The 23,872-nt window shown below is 42.6% G+C and overlaps 1 protein-coding gene across 6 annotated transcripts in view; it reads left to right on the plus strand.

Moving 5' to 3' along the window:
• Nucleotides 1-23,872, plus strand: part of LOC106567559 (double C2-like domain-containing protein beta) — a 365,846-nt gene that overhangs the window by 258,143 nt on the left and 83,831 nt on the right. For 3 of the 6 annotated variants that reach the window (XM_045693459.1, XM_045693461.1, XM_014137018.2), the window contains one exon: nt 13,088-13,111. The exons of the other annotated variants lie outside the window; for them this stretch is intronic. In XM_045693459.1, coding sequence (XP_045549415.1) covers nt 13,088-13,111 — 24 coding nt within the window. The remainder of the gene's footprint in view (nt 1-13,087; nt 13,112-23,872) is intronic. 6 annotated transcript variants of the gene reach the window in all.

Below are 23,872 nucleotides of genomic sequence, written 5' to 3' on the forward strand. Positions count from 1 at the left end.
GGCGACAGCGTAGCCTGGTGGTTAGAGCGTTGGACTAGTAACCGAAAGGTTGCAAGATTGAATCCTCGAGCTGACAAGGTACAAATCTGTTGTTCTGCCCCTGAACAAGGCAGTTAACCCACTGTTCCTAGGCCGTCATTGAAAATAAGAATTTGTTCTGAACTGACTTGCCTAGTTAAATACAGGTAAAAAATTAAATAATAATAATAACAATCTTTAATGGAAGAATTTTGTAACCACCAAGACTCTTCCTAGAGCTGAGCAATCAGGGGAGAAGGGCTTTGGTCAGGGAGGTGACCAAGAACCGGTTGGTCATTCTGAGAGAGCTCCAGAGTTCCTCTGTGGATATGGGATAACCTTCCATAAGGACAACCATCTCTGCAACACCCCACCAATCAAGCCTTTATGGTGGAGTGGCCAGACGGAAGCCATTCCTCAGTAAAATGCACATGACAGCCCGCTTTGAGTTAGCCAAAAGTCACCTAAAGGACTCTCAGACCATGAGAAACAAGATTCTCCGGTCTGATGACCAAGATTGAAATCTTTGGCCTGAATGCCAAGCGTCACGGCTGAAGGAAACCAGGCGCCGCTCATCACCTGGCCAATACCATCCCTATGGTGACACATGGTGGTGGCTGCATCATGCTGTTGGGATGTTTTTCAGCGGCAGTGACTGGGAGACTAGATGAACGTAGCAAAGTACAGAGAGATTCTTGATAAAAACCTGCTCAGGACCTCAGACTGGGGCGAAGGTTCACCTTCCAACAGGATAATGACTCTAAGCACACAGCCAAGACAATGCAGGAGTGACTTCGGGACAAGTCTTTGAATGTCCTTGAGTGCCCAACCAGAGCCCGGACTTGAACCCGATCGAACATCTCTGGAGAGACCTGAAATTAGCTGTGCAGCGACGCTCCCATCCAACCTGACAGAGCTTGAGAGGATACGCAGAGAAGAATGGGATATTCTCCCTAAATACAGGTGTGCCAAGCTTGTAGCGTCATACCCAAGAAGACTAGAGGCTGTAATCGCTGCCAAAGGTGCTTCAACAAAGTACTGAGTAAAGTTTCAGAAATCTTATATGTTTGCAAACATTTCTAAAAACCTGTTTTTCCTTTGTCATTACGGGGTATTGTATGTAGATTGATGAGGGGGAAAAAACGATTTAATCAATTTTATAATAAGGCTGTAATGTAACAAAATGTGGAAAAAGGGGCAGAATACTTTCCTAATGCAATGTAGATGTTATGTATGCTTGTGTGTGTGCGTGCATGCTTGTGCGTATGTTCTCTGCTGCTTGCTTCTCTGTGGTTGTGTGAAGGGTATTACCCCTGATAACAAGCTGCTGGTAGCACATGCTGCTGTCCACTCTACTCTTGATCATTGGCGAAAATCTGATATCAACTTTGGAGGGGACAATTACATGAAATTTTCTCAAGAGCAATTCCTGAGGGGGACACCAAAAGTAGTACTGTAACACATAGCCTACATTGTAATATGGTAAATGTATATTGAGGAACCAAAGAAATAAGGTGTTTGCCGTACTCCTAACTACCGGTACCCAAAACTACACAACTAATCACAACAGCAATACCATTGCCTTAAACTGGTGACTGAACTAAGATTTGTTAAAGTTGAGAGTGGGGGTATCCATGGCATTTTCCAATTATGTTCCTATTTTACAAGTCAAAAAAATTGAGAACCTTTCATAATGTTGCCAAACAAAGACTCAACAAACTTACCTGAGACTCCCTGTCTCTGCCAGTCTGTCCCTGCATGTCTGTCCCCAACTCTGCTGTCTGTGTGCCATCTGTTGCCTGCTCTGCCTAATGACATCATTGTGAAACATTTCCATTAGAATTTCATTTCTTTCTTATGAACATTTTATCAACTAGTCTTTGAGATATTAGGCTACTAGGGTTCTTACTATGCGTTTTGGTGTATTGAAAAATACTCTGATGTCCGTCTTTTATTTTTCTGCCATTTTTCTACCTGGCTGGCTGGCTGGCTATACACACAGTGTGTAGGTTATTTACAGTAGGAGATGGGCTTCTATGATATTCAATCATTCTATTTGGGCTTCGATCTAAAAGGTAGCTAGCAAATGTGAAACGGATTAAAATGACAAGAGTTGACAGCTGTATGAGTTCACCATTTACACAACATATGCTGCAACCTTTTGTAATTTTAATAGTTTGTTTCATATTGGCTGGCTTCCAACAATAGCTGAATTTGCAAAGCTAGCGAGCACCAATTCAGTTTCAGTGGTGTTTGCTATGATCTTTGCTACCCGGGTTAAATAAAGGGGAAATAAAATAAATAAATAAAAGTTCACTTGCGACAATTTAGCTTTTGCAACGAGACCATTAAATATATTTAAGACAATGGTAGAAGAGAGTGTAGTTCTGTTCAGTTTGGATTTCAGTTTATCGCTAACCTTATTAAAGGGACTTTGAAGCACTAACTGACATCATCTGCATGCTGATTCCATCTTTGATGACGCCACATAAATGGAATAGGTACTAGCTAGCTTAATAGTTAATATTTGCGCGCTAGCTCTGCATATTCAGCTAGTGTGTGTGCGTGATTGACTGGATTAACCTCCTGTCAGTTACGTGCATTGAGTGCCTTTCAGACAGTAGATACGACCTCTCTGTTACCTAGCAAGCTAAGGAACTGGCAGTGGATCAAACCATTGTGAGGCAAACGGTGGGGGGGTCGCAATCTTTTGAAACTTAAAAACGCGCTATTAAGTGTCTATAATCAGCACAATTGCTTTCATTGCGTATTATTAATATTATTTAAATTACATAGTTATGTTTCAGTGATATATTGGGGGGAACAAATCATATTTTTCCCAGGATGGGGGGGTCGCGTCCCCCCCGGGATTTCCGCCCCTGCTCTTGATCCAGACCAAGCCTTTGGTCTGTTTTCACAGCAGTACACACACATTTCAAAGTGAGCGCACACACACACATCAATATATGACAACACAAACCCATACAAAAACACTTTCTCACGCACACACTCAAATCCTCCCCAAGAAGGGAAATCTCTTCATGTCTGAGATACAAAGCGTTTTCCCTCACTGTGTTGTTTAAAATGTGTTTAGTTTTTTTCCTCTTGAAGGTGAAGATTACTTTTTGGGCTCAGTAGCTCACTGGGCTCTAGGACAAAGCGGAAACATCTGTAGACATTTCAAATATTTCTTCCCCTCTATTGCTCACCCATATTCTGTGTGACATTTACCGGTTAATGATTTCAAATTGATTTTCTGTTACCGATGTCATGGCATGGTCTACAATAGGCAAGACAGGATGCCTGAATGCAGAGGCTCAGGTGGCTCAAGAGGAAAGTCTGAAATCAAGATTTTGTACTGAATACTGCATAATTTCCACCCCCAAACAAATGACATCTTCTTCCAAATTAACAAGGTAGGGAAAAAGGCAGAGCCTCTGCTATCTTTTCCCTCTACACTCGAAGTTGCAGTGGCCATTTTCCTTTTCCACCTTGCTCATGGTTATCTTATTAAGTCCAATTAATCCAGCCGGATCCACATTGGTTGGCTTGGGAGAGGAGTGCCAGCCAAGGAGTCAGTTCAGACACTTCTTTCACATACCCTCTTTTCCTCAAAGACAACCAGCTGGCTGATCTGAGAGCAACACCTTCTTGTTCTTCTTCCATGAACAACCCCTTCTATTCCCCAAGGAAATATGTTAAGTCACAAAGGTAGTCAAAGAAAATGATTTAGTGTAGAGGTGCTGACTAACGGCAAATAAACTGTAAGCTATAAAAACAAATAGTCGCACACTCTACATACACTCAGCAAAAGAAGAAACGTCCTCTCACTGTCAACTGTGTTTATTTTTAGCAAACTTAACGTGTAAATATTTGTATGAATTTAACAAGATTCAACAACTGAGACAAACTGAACAAGTTCCACAGACATGTGACTAACAGAAATTGAATAATGTGTCCCTGAACAAAGGGGCAGTCAAAATCAAAAGTAACAGTCAGTATCTGGTGTGGCCTCCAGCTGCATTAAGTACTGCACTGCATCTCCTCCTCATGGACTGCACCAGATTTGCCAGTTCTTGCTGTGAGATGTTACCCCACTCTTCCACCAAGGCACCTGCAAGTTCCCGGACATTTCTTGGAAGAATGGCCCTAGCCCTCACCCTCCAATCCAACAGGTCCCAGACATGCTCAATGGAATTGAGATCCGGGCTCTTTGCTGGCCATGGCAGAACAATGACATTCCTGTCTTGCAGGAAATCACACACAGAACGACCAGTATGGCTGGTGGCATTGTCATGCTGGAGGGTCATGTCAGGATGAGCCTGCAGGAAGGGTACCACATGAGGGAGGAGGATGTCTTCTCTGTAACGCACAGTGTTGAGATTGCCTGCAATGACAACAAGCTCAGTCCAATGATGCTGTGACACATCGCCCCAGACCATGACGGACCCGCCGCCTCCAAATCAATCCCGCTCCAGAGTACAGGCCTCGGTGTAACGCTCATTCCTTCAACGATAAACACGAATCCGACCATCACCCCTGGTGAGACAAACTGCGACTCGTCAGTGAAGAGCACTTTTTACCAGTCCTATCTGGTCCAGCGACGGTGGGTTTGTGCCCATAGGCGACGTTTTTGCCGGTGATGTCTGGTGAGGACCTGCCTTACAACAGGCCTACAAGCCCTCAGTCCAGCCTCTCTCAGCCTGTTGCGGACAGTCTGAGCACTGATGGAGGGATTGTGCATTCCTGGTGTAACTCGGGCAGTTGTTGTTGCCATCCTGTACCTGTCCCGCAGGTGTGATGTTCGGATGTACCGATCAGCTGTCCGTCCTGTCTCCCTGTAGCGCTGTCTTAGGCGTCTCACAGTATGGACATTGCAATTTATTACCCTGTCCTCATGCCTCCTTGCAGCATGCCTAAGGCACGTTCACGCAGATGAGCCTGTGCATCTTTCTTTTGGTGTTTTTCAGAGTCATTGGAAAGACCTCTTTAGTGTCCTAAGTTTTCATAACTGTGATCTTAATTGCCTACCGTCTGTAAGCTGTTAGTGTCTTAACAACCGTTAAGACACGACTGGTCATTAATTGTTTATGGTTCATTGAACAAACATAGGAAACAGTGGTTAAACCCTTTACAATGAAGATCTGTGAAGTTATTTTGGATTTTTACGAATTATCTTTGAAAGACAAGGTCCTGAAAAAGGGATGTTTCTTTTTTAGCTGAGTTTATATAAACTCCCAGTCATTTATTGGGTAAAACACTAGGGCCGCGTTCAGCAGGACACACTGTAGCGAAATGTTTTGCAACAAAAAACTAAAATGTTTGATAGGACAATTTTAAAAAGTACCTCCCTCTTTCACCCTGGTCTCTCCCTACCGAACATGCCAGTCTGAGTTGCCAGATTGGGCCTTTGGTTAGTGACTCCCCTTGGGATTTCAGCTTCTCCAGCTGTTTTCAGTCAGTGGAACAAAAAATCTAAATAAAAACACATGCCAAAAAGATTTATAAAGTAAAATGCAGCCTTTTAAAAGCTCTGCTGTTTGTTCATTGGTGGTGGGGAAATTGCACCTTTATGACTTCCTTGTTGTGACAGACCAAATTCTGCTTCACATATAATTCAGTGATTCGGGCCATCTGGGACAGATTTACCCTGCCAGCCCAGAGCCATACTGGCAGTTAACAAGGCAGTTAACCCACTGTTCCTAGGCTGTCATTGAAAATAAGAATTTGTTCTTTACTGACTTGCCTAGTTAAAGGTACATAAACATTTTTTAAAAACTCTGTCAAGTTGGTTGTTGACCATTGCTAGACAGCCATTTTCAAGCCTTGCCATAGATTTTCAAGCCAATTTAAGTAAAAACTGTAAGTAGGCCACTCAAGAACATTCACTTTGTTTCTTGAACAAAAAAACTCCCTAGTCCTAGCCGATGACAATCATACCCATAATATGATACAGCCACCACCATGCTTGAAAATATGAAGAGTGGTACTCAGGTGATGTTTTTTGTTGGATTTGCCCCAAACATATCGCTTTGCATTCAGGACTTAAAGGTCATTTCTTTGCCACACTTTTTTTTTGTTTTACTTAAGTGCCTTATTGCAAACAGAATGCATGTTTTGTAAAAAATGTATTCTGTACTGGCTTCCTTCTTTTCACTCTGTCATTTACAGTAGTAATGTGGAGTAACTACAATGTTGTTGTGTAATTAATAATTTCACCATTCTCAAAGGAATATTCAATGTCTGCTTTTTGTTTTCACCTATCTACCAATAGGTGCCCTTCTTTGCGAGGCATTGTAAAGCGTCCCTGATCTTTGTGGTTGAATCTGTGTTTGAAATGCTCTGCTTGACTGAGGAACCTTGCAGATAATTGTATGTGTGGGGTACATTGTTAATCATGTTAAAAAATATTATACCATGGCATTGTTGAATACTTGTTTCTGATTGGCTTGAAGGGCTTTCTAGAGTATTATTTCCCTATAACTCAAAGTATATTTGCACTGTATAATTCAATGGCTATAGTTCATTCTTACGTGTTCGATGTTTGAGCTGCTTTTGAAAGCAAACGTCGAATTGAAAACATTATTGGCATTGTTGAATTAGATTTTCATAATGTTAAGCTAGGACTGATTGTTTGGTTAGCTAAATTAGAAAGTCTGTGGATGTTGGAACACATTTATACCGGCAAATTATAACCATGGTATACAAGGGATAATCGACTCGGGGCTTTATTGCTTTCTCTGGAAAATAATGCAACTCCTTGGAAAGTCAGTTCGACTCCGCTAGCGTGTCGTGGAACACACTTTCCACGTCATTCATTATTTTCCATAGAAAGCATAGCCCCTCGTTGATTATCCCTTACTTATTGCACACAAAGTGAGTCCATACAACTTATTATGTGACTTGTTGAGCAAATTTTTACTCCTGAACTTATTTAGGCTTGCCATAACAAAAGGGTTAAATACTTATTGACTCAAGACATTTCAGCTTTCGTTTTTAATTCATTTGTAAATATTTCGAAAAACATGATTCCACTTTGACATAATGGGGTTCTATATGTATGTCAGTGAAACAAAATCTCAATTTAATAAATTTCAAATTCATGCTGTAACACAAGAAAATATGGAAAAAGTCTAGGGCTGTGAATACTTTCTGAAGGCACTGTACATGGTCAATAATTATCTACATGATTGATGCATTTCTGCCAAGAACACAGAGTACTGAAAAAGTCATATGTTTCTTTAATCATGCAAAACAAAGTGAGAGAACAGAGGCCGGAATAAAAATCACCAGGCGGTAATCAACAGAAAGTTATTGGTCCCAATCCACAGAGCACTCATAGCCAGCTAAGTCAGGGATGTAGGTCATCAGCCTATCTTTGTGTGAAACTCACCATCCCTCCTCAGGGTACACCACTACTCCCCCCCCTTAATGCTGAGCAATTCATAGAGCAAGTAAGTTTACTATTGCTGTGTTGATGAAAAATCACCCACGCTCTGGCAAGAGTCGGCGTTCAATATGCCAAGACTGATATTTGTAGTTATCATGTTAGATGTTGTTGGACTATATAAAGGCATTGTTGCATATATTTGCTCATTCTTACTTAATCTAAGATACTGCATGGGGTGGTACTATTTTCTTAAGTACATTTATTTTCCAAATGGCACCCAGAAGTCAGATTGTATGTCAGATATTTATTGATTTGGTTAGATTTCCCATGGCTGCAATAGTTTGCTAAAGTGAATTGCAGTTGAACATAACAATGTCTCAACATTAGGAAGCACTCCTCCAAAGAAAACGCTCTGTTAATGACATGGTTGCGTTGTTAATTTTCTCTGCTTGGTACTTGACATGACGTGGTATGCTGTCCACAATGGAGCCTCCTTTTCAACGTCAACAAAAGCCACTGCAGCTAACAGAAGCATGCTCTTAAAGGCAGACCCGAGCCATTCTTCACAGTCATGGAGTGTTATTGTCTACAATTGTTACTTGAAGATTCTTGCTTTGTGTAAAGTAACACTGAGGCAAAGAAGCCCCTCCAACAGGCTTGGGTGCCCTCTGTGCCCGTAGCTCTGTCTATCGGTCTGGGTGGATGAATGGCACAGAAGGGAGCGCGCAGCTGAGGGACATGGCAGTGTGCAGTAGAGTGGGCGCTCCTGGCAGGCCAGCCTGCATTGATTGATGGCAGCTATTTGCAGACTGGTTAGAAGCGTTGGGCCAGTAACTGAACGGTCGCTAGTTCGAATCCATGAGCCAGTAAGGTGAAAAAATCTTCCATTCTGCAGTTAACCCTCAACAACAACTGCTTCCCGGGCGCCGATGACGTGGACGCCGATTAAGGCAGCCCCGGCACCTCTCTGACTCAGAGGGTTAAATGTGGAAGGCACATTTCGGTTGAATGCATTCAGTTATAAAATTGACTAGGCATCCCCTTTCCCTTTCCCACTGCCAGACTGAGGGACAAATGTGGAGGCGAGGGGACTCGCACGGTCTCTGTCTCCCAGTGTGTATCAGATGAGATGGTATTTTGCTGCATCTCAGTAAGTCAAAGTCAATTCCTCTCCGTCATTTGCATCCTAAAGATCAAATCCCCATTAGGGAAAACAGCGCCACTGTTCATCCCAGTGAATGAGCCTCTGGCAGCATGTCTCATTTTTTGGGGGGGAGTACATATTCAGCTGTTCTTTCACACGTGCAATGATGTCAGAGGGGGAAAAAAGTGTTCATTGTTTACAGTAGCTTCTTAGTTGTTGTCACATCCCAAACGGACGTGGCAGTTTCACCAATTAAGGATTCCAGCTCAAAGAATCGAAGAGGTAAGAACAAATCTCCGCAGGTTGACGTTTATGGAATTATTCTTGTCCTGGAGGCAGAGCTGAGCCATTCCCACTAGATGGGCCAGCTGCAAAGTCAAATTTGGCTATATAAAGTGTGTTCGGATAGTGTTAACTAATGGGGAAAACTCTAGAATGATGAGTGAAATTCAATCTTGTGCTTCTCTGAGCATGCTGATATTTCTAAGCCCACATGCAGTTTAGAGGGAACTTGTCTCATGACTCCATTCTTTGCACACCAAAATTACATTATGCTTTTCTGAATTGTCTTGTGAAAGAATAACACTGTAAGATCATAATCGTACTTTATAATTTAGCTAGGCATGTTGACAAATTATACCCACCTGACCCAGATTGCGATTTATAATGGACCATTTTTGGATTGTGTAAACAACAACAGTAATTGTATAAAGGCGGAGATGCAGGGCTGTTCCTAAAAGTGTTGCAAAATTCCAGGCACTTTCAATAAATTCCCTGATTTCCCCAAAATCCAAGGTGAGGCATCTCGGAATCAGGAATGAATAAGCAGGTAATTCAGAGTCCTCCAACCAGGAGTTCAGGAAAACCAGGGAATTTATTGAATGTTCCCGGAATTTTGCAACTCTAGTTCCAAACAAAACAAATACAAGTGTGCTAGCTTTAGTTTCTTAACGGCACAGCTAGTAGAACAACAAAAGCATGTTATAGTTGAAGACTCTTCTTTGAGTGCTAAAAGCACATTAAAATTACTTAGGAACTGTGCACACTTTGGAGAGGTATGCGGCCACTGGCTACACCAGTTAGAACTCTCACTCAAAGCATTTTCATTTTTTATTGATCACTTTAGTTCCCTGTTCTGATTCTGTTCCTCGAAAATAATCCGGTTCTGTTCCCTGAACCAGTTCCAACCCCTGAAGCCAGCGAGGGTAATAGCTCACACGCCAAAAATGTGTACATTCGGGGGCCTTTGAATTCGTCTGCAAATTGATTTAAGCTGGAGCATGTGCACGACCGGTGCCTGGCTCTCCCAACACTCCCACCAGGAGGTCTGGGAGGCAGAGTGGGGAGTGGGGAAGACCGAAATAGCCACTGTCAGTGGAGAGAGGGAACCCCACCTCCTGTGTAGATAAGGTGGACATCTCGAGCCGCTATCAGTCCTGACAGTAAGCCAGATGGGGCCATGGCCACTCGGTAGCACAGATGGACAGAGCTTATTGGTTCCACTTCATCCTCCCCTCCTCGCTTTTGGTTGGTTTCACTCACACATACTGGCCAGCTGCCTCATAGGAGATTTGACTGAGTGCTCTGGACACACTCATGGCCTACAAGACTGTGGAGCTGAGAGAGAGGGAGGAAGAAAGAGATGGGGGGAGGGGAAAGAGAAAGAGTTGATGTCCTGGGAATTGGTGAGAGAGCAACCCTGAGATGTTGATGGTGGTGAGTATGATTCCAGGGCAGTGGTTGCAGCGGGCGTTGGTATAAAATCTTATCGGAAGTTGTCACAAGTGAACGAAGGCCCAGTTCGGTAGTGAAGCATTATGGAAGCCAGTCAGGGAGGAGGGGATTGCTCTTCGGGAGGGAACACAACGGATTACAGGGAATTACAGAACAGATAATGGCACGGGCATAACCGCAAATCGGAATGTCACATTTACAACAACAAACATCTCTCATTTCAGGGATTTTACCTTAGTTCAAGTAAGACCAATAATGTTAATGCACCTGATCTCTGGGTATGTGGCATTTTTCTGTATCTCCTCCAAAGCCTCCATGTTTTCTATATGTTTCAAATGCACCAATCGATACACTCTAGCCTCTTGCTCTTGCTCTTCAAATCAAATGTTGTTGGTCACATGCAGATGTTATTGCGGGTGTAGAAACACAAGCATTTTGCTATCTAACATTTTACATTACATTTACGTCATTTAGCAGACGCTCTTATCCAGAGCGACTTACAAATTGGTGCATTCTCACCTTCTGATATCCAGAGGAACAACCACTTTACAATAGTACATCTATATCTATTTTTTTTTGGGGGGGGTTAGAAGGATTACTATATCCTATTCCAGGTATTCCTTAAAGGGGTGGGGTTTCAGGTGTCTACGGCCGGTGTCTACGGCCTAACAATTTCACAACAATATATACAATACACACATCTAAAGTAAAGGAATGGAATTAAGAATATATAAATATTTGGACGAGCAATGTCAGAGCGGCATAGACTAAGATACAGTACAATAGAATACAGTATATACATATGAGATGTGTAATGCAAAATATGTAAACATTATTAAAGGCGCTAGTGTTAAAATTATTAAAGTGGCCAGTGATTTCAAGTCTATGTACATAGGGCAGCATTCTCTAATGTGCTAGTGATGGCTATTTACAATCTGATGGCCTTGAGATAGAAGCTGTTTTTCAGTCTCTCGGTCCCAGCTTTGATGCACATGTATTGAGCTCGCCTTCTGGATGATAGCGGGGTGAACAGGCAGTGGCTCCGGTGGTTGTTGTCCTTGATTATCTTTTTGCCCTTCCTGTGACATCAGGTGCTGTTGGTGTCCTGCAGGGCAGGTAGTTTGCCCCTAGTGATGAGAGCCCTGCGGTTGCGGGTGGTGCAGTTGCCGTACCAGGTGGTGATACAGCCCGACAGTATGCTCTCAATTGTGCATCTGTAAATGCTTGTGAGGGTTTTAGGTGCCAAGACAAATTTATTTTGCCTCCTGAAGTTGAAGAGGCGCCTTCTTCACCACACTGTCTGTGTGGGTGGACCATTTAATTTTGTTAGTGACGTGTACGCCGAGGAACTTGAAGCTTTCCACCTTTTCCACTGCGGTCCCGTCAATGTGGATAGGGGGGTGCTCCCTCTGCTGTTTCATGAAGTCCACAATCAGCTCCTTTGTTTTGTTGATGTTGAGTGAGAGGTTATTTTCCTGATGCCACATTCCCAAGGTCCTCACCTCCTCCATGTAGGCTGTCTCGTCATTGTTGGTAATCAAGCCAACTACTGTTGTGTCGTCCTCAAACTTGATGATTGAGTTGGAGGCATGCGTGGCCATACAGTCATGGGTGAACAGGAGGGGGCTGAGCACGCACCCTTGTGGAGCCCCAGTGTTGAGGATCAGTGAAGTGGGGGTGTTGTTTCCTACCTTCAACTGCTGGTGGCGGTCCGTCAGGAAGTCCAGGACCCAGTTGCACAGGGAGGGGTTCAGACCCAGGGCCTCAAGCATAATGATGAGCTTGGAGGGTACTATAGATGTGCGTTGCATGGTCAGGGTGCCATTGCTGTCACCAATGTTAACGATTGAATATACTGTATTGCGGACGTGACTTGAGAACAGAAACAATCAAGTTTCCAACAAAAGTCTCTTGTGATGAAAGGGTCAGTACAACATTGGAATTCACCAAGTACAACTAGTCTATTTCGAAGTCGACTGAGCAATATACAAATCTGCCCATTTGTTTAAACACTGATGATAGATTGATTCTGAGTTCAATGAGTTGTATAGCATGTAGAAGGAACTGATTGTGAGGCAGTCAATAATCTTATTTACTCTGCCCTATCTTCATGAGTTTTGACTTCTTGAGCTCTATTAGGGGAACTGTTTCTCCCCTGCCTCAACTCCTGCACACCGCCCCCTAAAACAGTTAATTAACGAATCATTAAACTTGGATATGTGGCTAAATGGATGTTTATTTTAACCTCCAGGCACCATAATAATTTTGTACTTTTTTATTGAAATTATACTAATTCTCATTATTTGTTTAGCCTTTGATGCAACAGTTATTTATATGTATGTAACTGACTGACTGAATTATATGAGTGGCACATTGTGTCTCAAACTTTTCTTGTAAAACGGGATTTGGAAATTTCTATTGAAAAAGCTTTGCAAGGCCACCTTAATCCATTTGACAAGTGCTAACAATAAGTTCCAAGGTCAACAATGTTTCAAACGTGTCAAACTTTCCAGTAACTCACCATGAAATACAAACTTACATTTCATTTTGCCACACTTTTCATATTCCGTCTCGGTTATTATTGTGTTTCCAAACACTTATTTTTGCTTTATGTATTTTTTGTTTTAAAAAAGGTCAGACAATTTTCTCACTTTTCCACTCTCCCTTTCTTCTGTTTCTTCAAAGGCAAGCTGTGGTTATTTTTCTCTTGATTTCTAAAGTTAATGTTTTTTTCTGTTCCTCTTCCTGCACCTTACTCTCTTGCATGCACTCCTCTCTCTCTGCATGGTCCTGGGGAACAGCTCCCCATCCCCAGGTATAAGAAGGTAAGGCACCGACTCACACTGTCCAAACCCTAACCAGCCTACAGCAATCAGAATATATGTCAATTTTTCTCATGTGGTGTGTTGACAAACCAAAACCAAACTCTAACCAGCCTACACCATCCCCAACCAACTCCCACTGGACCCTGTGGAATGGATAGTCCCTAATCAAATCCTTACTAAACCCCGACCAGCAGCCTACACCAACCCAAACCAACTCCCAATGTCCCCTGTGGAGTGAACAAACCCTAACTAAACCCTCACTAAACCCTAACTATCCTACACCAACCCCAATCAATTCTTTCCCACTATTGGCATCACATAATTGTCAAATACTCTTCTCACGCTATCATACTATACTGTGCTGGCCTGGATATTTTTGTTTTCACATTGTCCTTTACTAGCACTATTCCATTAACTACGGTGGATGTATAACCAGGCCAGTGCTGTAGAGCTCAGCTCGATTCAGTTGTGTGAAAAGGATATAAGGACTGGACTTGACACAATGCCTGTGAGAGTCAGACTTTTAGCTTGGGTACGGCATGTTAAACCACCGGTGTAGATTTATTCCTTCTATATATTGTGGCACATTTCAGGTTTTACAAGTCACGGAGCATACCTTTGTTTCTGTAATTTCTGTAGAATAAGACTATTTCTGGAGCTGTAAAATACAGTGACATTACTTTAACTTAATTATCCAGAGCATGGTTGAATGATTATGCAACCTGAAAATCGTCTGCCAGGCACTTTTATCCTTCTGTGAGTTTTTTAAATCAGAGGTTTTCAATTTCAGTCCAGACTGGGCCATTCCCAGCCTGCACATTTTGTTCTAGCCCAACACTAACACGTCTGACTCAATTAAACAAATAATCAATAAACTGTTGAGTGCTTTGGTCTATAAGACTAGAAAAGTCAACCTAGTCTGATCTTACTGGCCCAGGGTTGTTCCTTTCCCCATTTGTGCTTGTGTAGATGTGGTACATAAAGCTAGTTTCAACCTTGAACTTCCCTCCCTATGTTGAATATTTGTTAAATGATCTTTGCCGCGTTGATTGACACCAAATCGTTTGCTCTCATTTCATCCATCCAGACCTACAGTATAACTGGGAAATGTCAAAGTTAGCATATGGTGATATACACTAAGTATACAAAACATTAAGGACATCTGCTCTTTCCATGACATAGACTGACCAGGTGAATCCAGGTAAAAGCTATGATGCCTTATTGATGTCACTTGTTAAATCCACTTCAGTCAGTGTAGATGAAGGGGAGGAAACAGGTTAAAGAAAGATTTTTAAGCCTTGAGACAATTGAAACATGGATTGTGTATGTGTGTCATTCAGAGGGTGAAGGGGCAAGACAAAGATTGAAATGCCTTTTGAACTGGATATGGTAGTAGGTGCCAGGTACACCGATTTGTGCCAAGAACTGCAACGCTGCTGGGGGACTCAATATTAGGAAGGTGTTCCTAATGTTTGACATACTCTGTGTATAGGTTACTGTGTGTGTATTTTTACAAAGAAGTATGTTGGTGCTCATATTTCATTGATACTTTGATATGATATATTGATTGATATGAGAGTATGGTGTATGTTTATTGATCGGTGTATGTTTATCCTCAGGTGCAGTACCTGAAGGTCTTTTTACTTTAACTCTGAATCAACAGGTACAGTAGTGGAGCCATTCTAAAGTGGGTGTACATCCTACACCATTCTGTACGTACTAGCAGTATCATTCATAAAGTCATCAAGTTGAATTGAATTTCAGATCAATGTGAGAATGCTATATAAATGCATTATTTGTCGAGGAGACAAAATCCAATTGAAATACTGCCTTTGGCCTCACTGACACTACTGACAGCATTCACGCATTTTCATTTGTCTTGTTAAAGTAGACCTTTAGTCAGTGCCCTATGAAATGCAATGACATTAAAGGAGTAGTTCACTATTTTACAATATGATGTTAGATGGTTCCTCACCCTACAAAGTAGTCTATGGGCCAGGAGAAACTGTAATCTCTGGTTCAGGATTCTTTAAACGGCCATTACTAACTTCAGCTAACTTTAGCCACCCCTAGCTAAACATCTATGGAATTGATGGGGGCATGTGAGCATATATTTTTATTAAATGGCCGAATCACCTTTAAGTGGCATCATACCAAATATGGAGTACTTTTTTTTTTTTTTTACACACTCACATTTCATTGTTTTATTTTTTTATTTTACCTTTATTTAACCAGGTAGGCAAGTTGAGAACAAGTTCTCATTTACAATTGCGACCTGGCCAAGATAAAGCAAAGCAGTTCGACACATAAAACAACACATGGAGTAAAACAAACATACAGTCAATAATACAGTAGAAAAATAAGTCTATATACAATGTGAGCAAATGAGGTGAGATAAGGGAGGTAAAGGCAAAAAAGGCTATGGTGGCAAAGTAAATACAATATAGCAAGTAAAACACTGGAATGGTAGATTTCTAGTGGAAGAAAGTGCAAAGTAGAAATAGAAATAATGGGGTGCAAAGGAGCAAAATAAATAAATAAATAAATACAGTAGGGGAAGAGGTAGTTGTTTGGGCTAAATTATACACTGCTCAAAAAAATAAAGGGAACACTTAAACAACACAATGTAACTCCAAGTCAATCACACTTTTGTGAAATCAAACTGTCCACTTAAGAAGCAACACTGATTGACAATACATTTCACATGCTGTTGTGCAAATGGAATAGACAACAGGTGGAAATTATAGGCAATTAGCAAGACAAAGGAGTGGTTCTGCAGGTGGTAACCACAGACCACTTCTCAGTTCCTATGCTTCCTGGCTGATGTTTTGGTCACTTTTGAATGCTGGCGGTGCTTTCACTCTAGTGGTAGCATGAGACGGAGTCTACAACCCACACAAGTGGCTCAGGTAGTGCAGCTCATCCAGGATGGCACATCAATGCGAGCTGTGGCAAGAAGGTTTGCTGTGTCTGTCAGCGTAGTGTCCAGAGCATGGAGGCGCTACCAGGAGACGGGGCAGTACATCAGGAGGCGTGGAGGAGGCCGTAGGAGGGCAACAACCCAGCAGCAGGACCGCTACCTCCGCCTTTGTGCAAGGAGGAGCAGGAGGAGCACTGCCAGAGCCCTGCAAAATGACCTCCAGCAGGGCCCGATGTCCACAGGTGGGGGTTGTGCTTACAGCCCAACACCGTGCAGGACATTTGGCATTTGCCAGAGAACACCAAGATTGGCAAATTCGCCACTGGCACCCTGTGCTCTTCACAGATGAAAGCAGGTTCACACTGAGCACGTGACAGACGTGACAGAGTCTGAAGACGCCGTGGAGAACGTTCTGCTGCCTGCCACATTCTCCAGCATGACCGGTTTGGCGGTGGGTCAGTCATGGTGTGGGGTGGCATTTCTTTGGGGGGCCGCACAGCCCTCCATGTGCTCGCCAGAGGTAGCCTGACTGCCATTAGGTACCGAGATGAGATCTTCAGACCCCTTGTGAGACCATATGCTGGTGCGGTTGGCCCTGGGTTCCTCCTAATGCAAGACAATGCTAGACCTCATGTGGCTGGAGTGTGTCAGCAGTTCCTGCAAGAGGAAGGCATTGATGCTATGGACTGGCCCGCCCGTTCCCCAGACCTGAATCCAATTGAGCACATCTTGGACATCATGTCTCACTCCATCCACCAACGCCACGTTGCACCACAGACTGTCCAGGAGTTGGCAGACGCTTTAGTCCAGGTCTGGGAGGAGATCCCTCAGGAGACCTTCCGCCACCTCATCAGGAGCATACCCAGGCGTTGTAGGGAGTTCATACAGGCACGTGGAGGCCACACACACTACTGAGCCTCATTTTGACTTGTTTTAAGGACATTACATCAAAGTTGGATCAGCCTGTAGTGTGGTTTTCCACTTTAATTTTGAGTGTGACTCCAAATCCAGACCTCCATGGGTTGATAAATTGGATTTCCATTGATTATTTTTGTGTGATTTTGTTGTCAGCACATTCAACTATGTAAAGAAAAAAGTATTTAATAAGATTATTTCTTTCATTCAGATCTAGGATGTGTTGTTTAAGTGTTCCCTTTATTTTTTTGAGCAGTATAGATGGGCTATGTACAGGTGCAGTGATCTGTGAGCTGCTCTGACAGCTGGTACTTAAAGCTAGTGAGGGAGAAGTGTTTCCAGTTTCAGAGATTTTTGTAGTTCGTTCCAGTTATTGGCAGCAGAGAACTGGAAGTAGAGACGGCCAAAGGAGGAATTGGCTTTGGGGGTGACCAGAGAGATATACCTGCTGGAGCGCATGCTACAGGTGGGTGCTGCTATGGTGACCAGTGAGCTGAGATAAGGGGGGACTTTACCTAGCAGGGTCTTGTAGATGACCTGGAGCCAGTGGGTTTGGCGACGAGTATGAAGCGAGGGCCAGCCAACGAGAGCGTACAGGTCGCAGTGGTGGGTAGTATGTGGGGCTTTGGTGACAAAACGGATGGTACTGTGATAGACTGCATCCAGTTTATTGAGTAGGGTATTGGAGGCTATTTTGTAAATGACATCGCCGAAGTCGAGGATCGGTAGGATGGTCAGTTTTACGAGGGTATGTTTGGCAGCATGAGTGAAGGATGCTTTGTTGCGAAATAGGAAGCCAATTCTAGATTTAATTTTGGATTGGAGATGTTTGATGTGAGTCTGGAAGGAGAGCTTACAGTCTAACCAGACACCTAGGTATTTGTAGTTGTCCACATATTCTAAGTAAGAACCGTCAAGAGTAGTGATGCTGGACGGGCGGGCAGGTACGGGCAGCGATCGGTTGAAGAGTATGCATTTAGTTTTACTTGTATTTAAGAGCAGTTGGAGGCCACGGAAGGAGAGTTGTATGGCATTGAAGCTCGTCTGGAGGGTTGTTAACACAGTGTCCAAAGAAGGGCCAGAAGTATACAGAATGGTGTCGTCTGCGTAGAGATGGATCAGAGAATCGCCAGCAGCAAGAGCGACATCATTGATGTATACAGAGAAAAGAGTTGGCCCAAGAATTGAACCCTGTGGCACCCCCATAGAGACTACCAGAGGCCCGGACAACAGGCCATCCGATTTGACACACTGAACTCTATCAGAGACGTAGTTGGTGAATCAGGCGAGGCAATTATTTGAGAAACCAAGGCTATTGAGTCTGCCAATGAGGATGTGGTGATTGACAGAGTTGAAAGCCTTGGCCAGGTCAATGAATACGGCAGCACAGTATTGTTTCTTATCGATGGCGGTTACGATATCGTTTAGGACCTTGAGCGTGGCTGAGGTGCACCCATAACCAGCTCTGAAACCAGATTGCATAGCGGAGAAGGTGCGGTGGGATTCGAAATGGTCGGAAATCTGTTTGTTGACTTGGCTTTCGAGGACCTTCGAAAGTCAGGGTAAGATAGATATAGGTCTGTAGCAGTTTGAGTCAAGAGAGTCCCCTCCTTTGAAGAAGGGGATGACAGCAGCTGCTTTCCAATCTTTTGGAATCTCAGACGACACGAAAGAGAGGTTGAACAGGCTAGTAATAGGGGTTGCAACAATTTCGGCTGATAATTTTAGAAAGAAAGGAAGGGTACAGATTGTCTAGCCCGTCTGATTTGTAGGGGTCCAGATTTTGCAGCTCTTTCAGAACATCAGCTGACTGAATTTGGGAGAAGGAGAAATGGGGTGGGCGAGTAGCTGTGGGGGATGCAGTGCTGTTGACCGCGGTAGGGGTAGCCAGGTGGAAAGCATGGCCAGCCGTAGAAAAATGCTTATTGAAATTCCCAATTATTTATCGGAGGTGACAGAGTTTCCTATCCTCAGTGCAGTGGGTAGCTGGGAGGAGGTGTTCTTGTTCTCCATGGACTTTACAGTGTCCCAGGACTTTTTTGAGTTTGTGTTGCAGGAAGCAAATTTCTGCTTGAAAAAGCTAGCCTTGGCTTTTCTAACTGCCTGTGTATATTGGTTTCTAACTTCCCTGAAAAGTTGCATATCACGGGGGCTGTTCGATGCTAATGCAGAACGCCACAGGATGTTTTTGTGTTGGTTAAGGGCTGGTTAAGGGCAGTCAGGTCTGGAGAGAACCAACCAATATCTGTTCCTGGTTCTAAATTTCTTGAATGGGGCATGCTTATTTAAGATGGTGAGGAAGGCATTTAAAAAAAATAACCAGGCATCCTCTACTGACGGGATGAGGTCAATATCCTTCCAGGATACCCGGGCCAGGTCGATTAGAAAGGCTTGCTCGCTGAAATGTTTCAGGGAGCGTTTGACACATGCACCCATCACTTCCATTGATTTTGAGCTAGCGGTGGCAGAAGTTAAGTTGAAGTTTGTAATGGTTGTTTAAAGACAACTGAACCATGGAATACAGTTTCCCCTACTTCCAGGGTGAGGAACCATCTAAAATGAAGTTGTAAAATAGTGAACTATTTCTTTAATGTTGCATTGCATCTCATTTAACAAGCATGTATCAGACCTCTTCTGCAACAATCTTCTTCTTTTATCCACAATAAACCTTACCGTGTTCCCTTTTCCTCCCCATATGTGCATAGAGTCTAAATAAGCTCTGTCCCAGAGGTTGAGCCAGGGCATTTCTCTGACGTTAAAGGGATACTTTGGGATTTTGACAATGCAGACCTTTATCTGTTTCCCCAGAGTCAGATTAAAAAGGGTATCCACGAGTTATGTCTCTGCGTGCATTTTGAAGGAAGTTGCTAACTAGCGCTAGGTTAATTGCTAACTAGTGTTAGTGCAATGACTAGAAGTCTATGGATATCTGCTAGCACGCTAGGGTATCTGCTAGCATGCTAGTAGATACCCACAGATTTCCAGTTATTGTGCTAATGCTAGTTAGCATTGGCTCGCAAAATTACCTCCAACATCCTTCTTACTGGACACAGAGACATACAAATGGTATCCACAAGTTCCTCTGACTCTTGGGGAGTAGATAAAGGGCCTCATTGATAAAATCCCAAAGTATCCCTGTAACATTCATCGGTGAGGAATGCGATGCATCCATCACATCTCCATCATGTCTTACTCTAATAATTCATCGATGCCTCTCCCGTCACACTAGTGGCAGGAAGCCACCACCTAAACACCTCCATCGATCTGAGGAGGACACCGGTGGAGGTAACTCCTCCCATCCCACAAGCTCTGCAAGATAAAGGTTGGCATACTTTGCAGAAGCTGCCTTTGGCTTCTTTGATAAATAGGTAACAGTGAACGTATTGAATAGTTCCTACATTTGAAATTTACCGAACTCCTGTTTACTTTTACAAAAATAAAGTCCACACATGCCACAGGCACGACACACAAATGCAGCATCGAGGGGAAATTGGTATGAACGGCTGTGCGGGGTGTGTGGATACACTGATGTACGGCGCCCATCTGCCTTTCATAACGGTCATTTCTCTTCTCCCTACCCCCTATCCCCCCATAATTGTGATCAACTGGCTATTCACTGGTGGCTTAGGCAATCACCATGGAGGGAGATGTAGATAGATACTATGTCAGCCTCTTCAATCAACTGCCATTTCGGAATGCTTTTTTTGTGCCATAGGAAGATATGAATAATATACATAGTAGGCAGTCAAACCTATTTTCATGATTTCTGGAAGATCATCAAAATACATAAAACACATCACATTTTTGTACTCATTCAGCAGTTGGTCAAAACTGCATTTTGAAGTATCCAAATCAATAATCAATATACAGAAACAGTTAAACAGATAAAAAAAATGCAAGTAATATGACTACTTTTGTTTTAAATGTACTGTATTCCTCACCATTTACAACAAAAGTAGTCATATTACTTGCATTTTGTTTTATCAAGCACCTTATATACTGCATATGCACCAAGAACCATGTTGTTTTAACAAGTGGCAATTAATCACTCGTATTGATTAAGGGGAATCAGGTTGTATGCGCTGTTGAAACTAACACAACTAAAATATCAGATGGAAACTATAAATATTGTTTAGAGGACAAACTGCTGAAGACAACAAGCTACATTTTGGATTGTTGCATTTTGCTTCAAGTGGACAGCCAACACGGAAAGTTAAATGCAACACTATTTTGTTAATCACTGGGTATCGATATCAATTTCAAATCAATAAAACGGGCAAAAGTTTAGGGTGTATGCGCTGTTTAAACTAACACTATTCAGAGGCTACACTGAATCTGACAATAATTGTTATATTACTCACTAGAAGAGAATTTGCTGTGGACAGTCAATTCAATTCTAGAATGTCAGATGGAAGTTTTGGGTGGCTGCCGAAATGGGGAAGGAAACAAATCAGTTGCTTTGTTATTTAACTTAACTAATCATGACCCGCCATAGGATATCAACAGTGACAGGGTTTGGCTGTTATTTGAGTTATAGTTTTACTCTCAAATCCATGCACTGGTGTGAAGCCAGTGACGTTTATACAGAGAGTGCCCCAAATTTTCCCTGCCATTTGAGTTTGAAAATTATAGTAGAATTCTAATCTGTTTAAAAATAAATAAACATTTAAATTTAGGCTGATGTGTATGTTACCCACTCACAAATTCTTGGCACAATTACATATATTTCTTAATAGTTTAACCATTTACAGTTTAAAAATGCTCTTATGCACAATTTAACCGGGCGCTCTAGAAAGAGCTCCCTTAGTAGCTGTGCAGTAGGCCATTCATTCACTCTGCCTAGATACAGTTGAAGTCGGGAGTTTACACACTTAGGTTGGAGTCATTAAAACTTGTTTTTCAACCACTCCACAAATGTATTTTTAACAAACTATAGTTTCGGTTAGGACATCTGCTTTGTGCATGACACAAGTAATTTTTCCAACAATTGTTTACAGACAGATTATTTCACTTATAATTCACTGTATCACAATTCCAGTGGGTCAGAAGTTTACATACACAAAGTTGATTGTGCCTTTAAACAGCTTGGACAATTCCCGAAAATGAGCTTCTGATAGGTTAATTGACATTTGAGTCAATTGGAGGTGTACCTGTGGATGTATTTCAAGGTATACCTTCAAACTCAGTGCCTCTTTGCTTGACATCATGGGAAAATCAAAAGAAATCAGCCAAGACCTCAGAAAAAAGTGTAGACCTCCACAAGTCTGGTTCATCCTTGGGAGCAATTTCCAAACGCCTGAAGGTACCACGTTCATCTGTACAAACAATAGTACACAAGTATAAACACCATGAGACCACGCAGCCGTCATACCGCTCAGGAAGGAGACGCGTTCTGTCTCCTAGAGATGAACATACTTTGGTGTGAAAAGTGCAAATCAATCCCAGAACAACAGCAAAGGACCTTGTGAAGATGCTGGAGGAAACGGGTACAAAAGTATCTATATCTACAGTAAAACAAGTCCTATATCGACATAAAAACATGAAAGGCCGCTCAGCAAGGAAGAAGCCACTGCTCCAAAATTGCCATAAGAAAGCCAGACTACGGTTTGCAACTGCACATGGGGACAACGGTCGTACTTTTTGGAGAAATGTCCTCTGGTCTCATGAAACGAAAATAGAACTGTTTAGCCATAATGACCATCATTATGTTTGGAGGAAAAAGAGGGAGGCTTGCAAGCTGAAGAACACTATCCCAACCGTGAAGCACGGGGGTGGCAGCATCATGTTGTGGGGGTGCTTTGCTGCAAGAGGGACTGGTGCACTTCACAAAATAGATGGCATCATGAGGTAGGAAAATCATGTGGATATATTGAAGCAACATCTCAAGACAACAGTCAGGAAGTTAAAGCTTGGTCACAAATGGGTCTTCCAAATGGACAATGACCCCAAGCATACTTCCAAAGTTGTGCCAAAATGGCTTAAGGACAACAAAGTCAAGGTATTGGATTGGCCATCACAAAGCCCTGACCTCAACCTTATAGAAAATGTGTGGGCAGAACTGAAAGCGTGTGTGAACAAGGAGGCCTGCAAACCTGACTCCATTACACCAGCTCTGTCAGGGGGAATTGGCCAAAATGTACCCAACTTATTGTGGGAAGCTTGTGGAAGGCTACCTGAAACGTTTGACCCAAGTTAAACAATTTAAAGACAATGCTACCAAATACTAATTGAGTGTGTAAACTTCTGACCCACTGGGAATGTGATGAAAGAAATAAAAGCTGAAATAAATCATTCTCTCTACTATTATTCTGATATTTCACGTTCCTAAAATAAAGTGGTGATTGTAACTGACCCAAGACAGGGAATTTTTACTGGGATTAAACGTCAGGAATTGTGAAAAACTGAGTTTAAATGTATTTGGCTAAAGTGTATCTAAACTTCCAACTTCAACGTCTTATCTTTAGTATAAAGAGACATAGACAAAAAAATTGTTATGTGAGTATATGTGTTTCAGCTTTGGTTGTAGTTGGTTATTCGATGATGGCCTCCGACTCTTATTTTCTTACTTAAACAATTTTTCGAAATGTTAACGAGAGACTTCCATGACTCAACTCAGACCATCATACATGGTGGACATCGTACATATCGTCCATAGTATCCTGTAGAACACTTAACCAGATGTCCAGGTATTTCAGACCAGGGCCACTGTCTGGTCCTTCCATAGCCTGATGGAACCAGCCTGATCTCATTTACATTCTGTTTTGGTCAGTCTGCTTGACAAGGCTAGTCCTTTTAGTAAAGAAGTGACTGGGCATAGGAGGTTGTAGCTGCATAGGGAGCTTTGGTCGATTGTTACCTCAATGTGTATTTAATGCTTCCACCCATACACCGTAACAGTGCAGGACCACAGTATCAGTGCCTCAAAG

Source organism: Salmo salar, chromosome ssa13, assembly GCF_905237065.1.
Source record: "Salmo salar chromosome ssa13, Ssal_v3.1, whole genome shotgun sequence".
Lineage (NCBI taxonomy): Eukaryota > Metazoa > Chordata > Actinopteri > Salmoniformes > Salmonidae > Salmo > Salmo salar.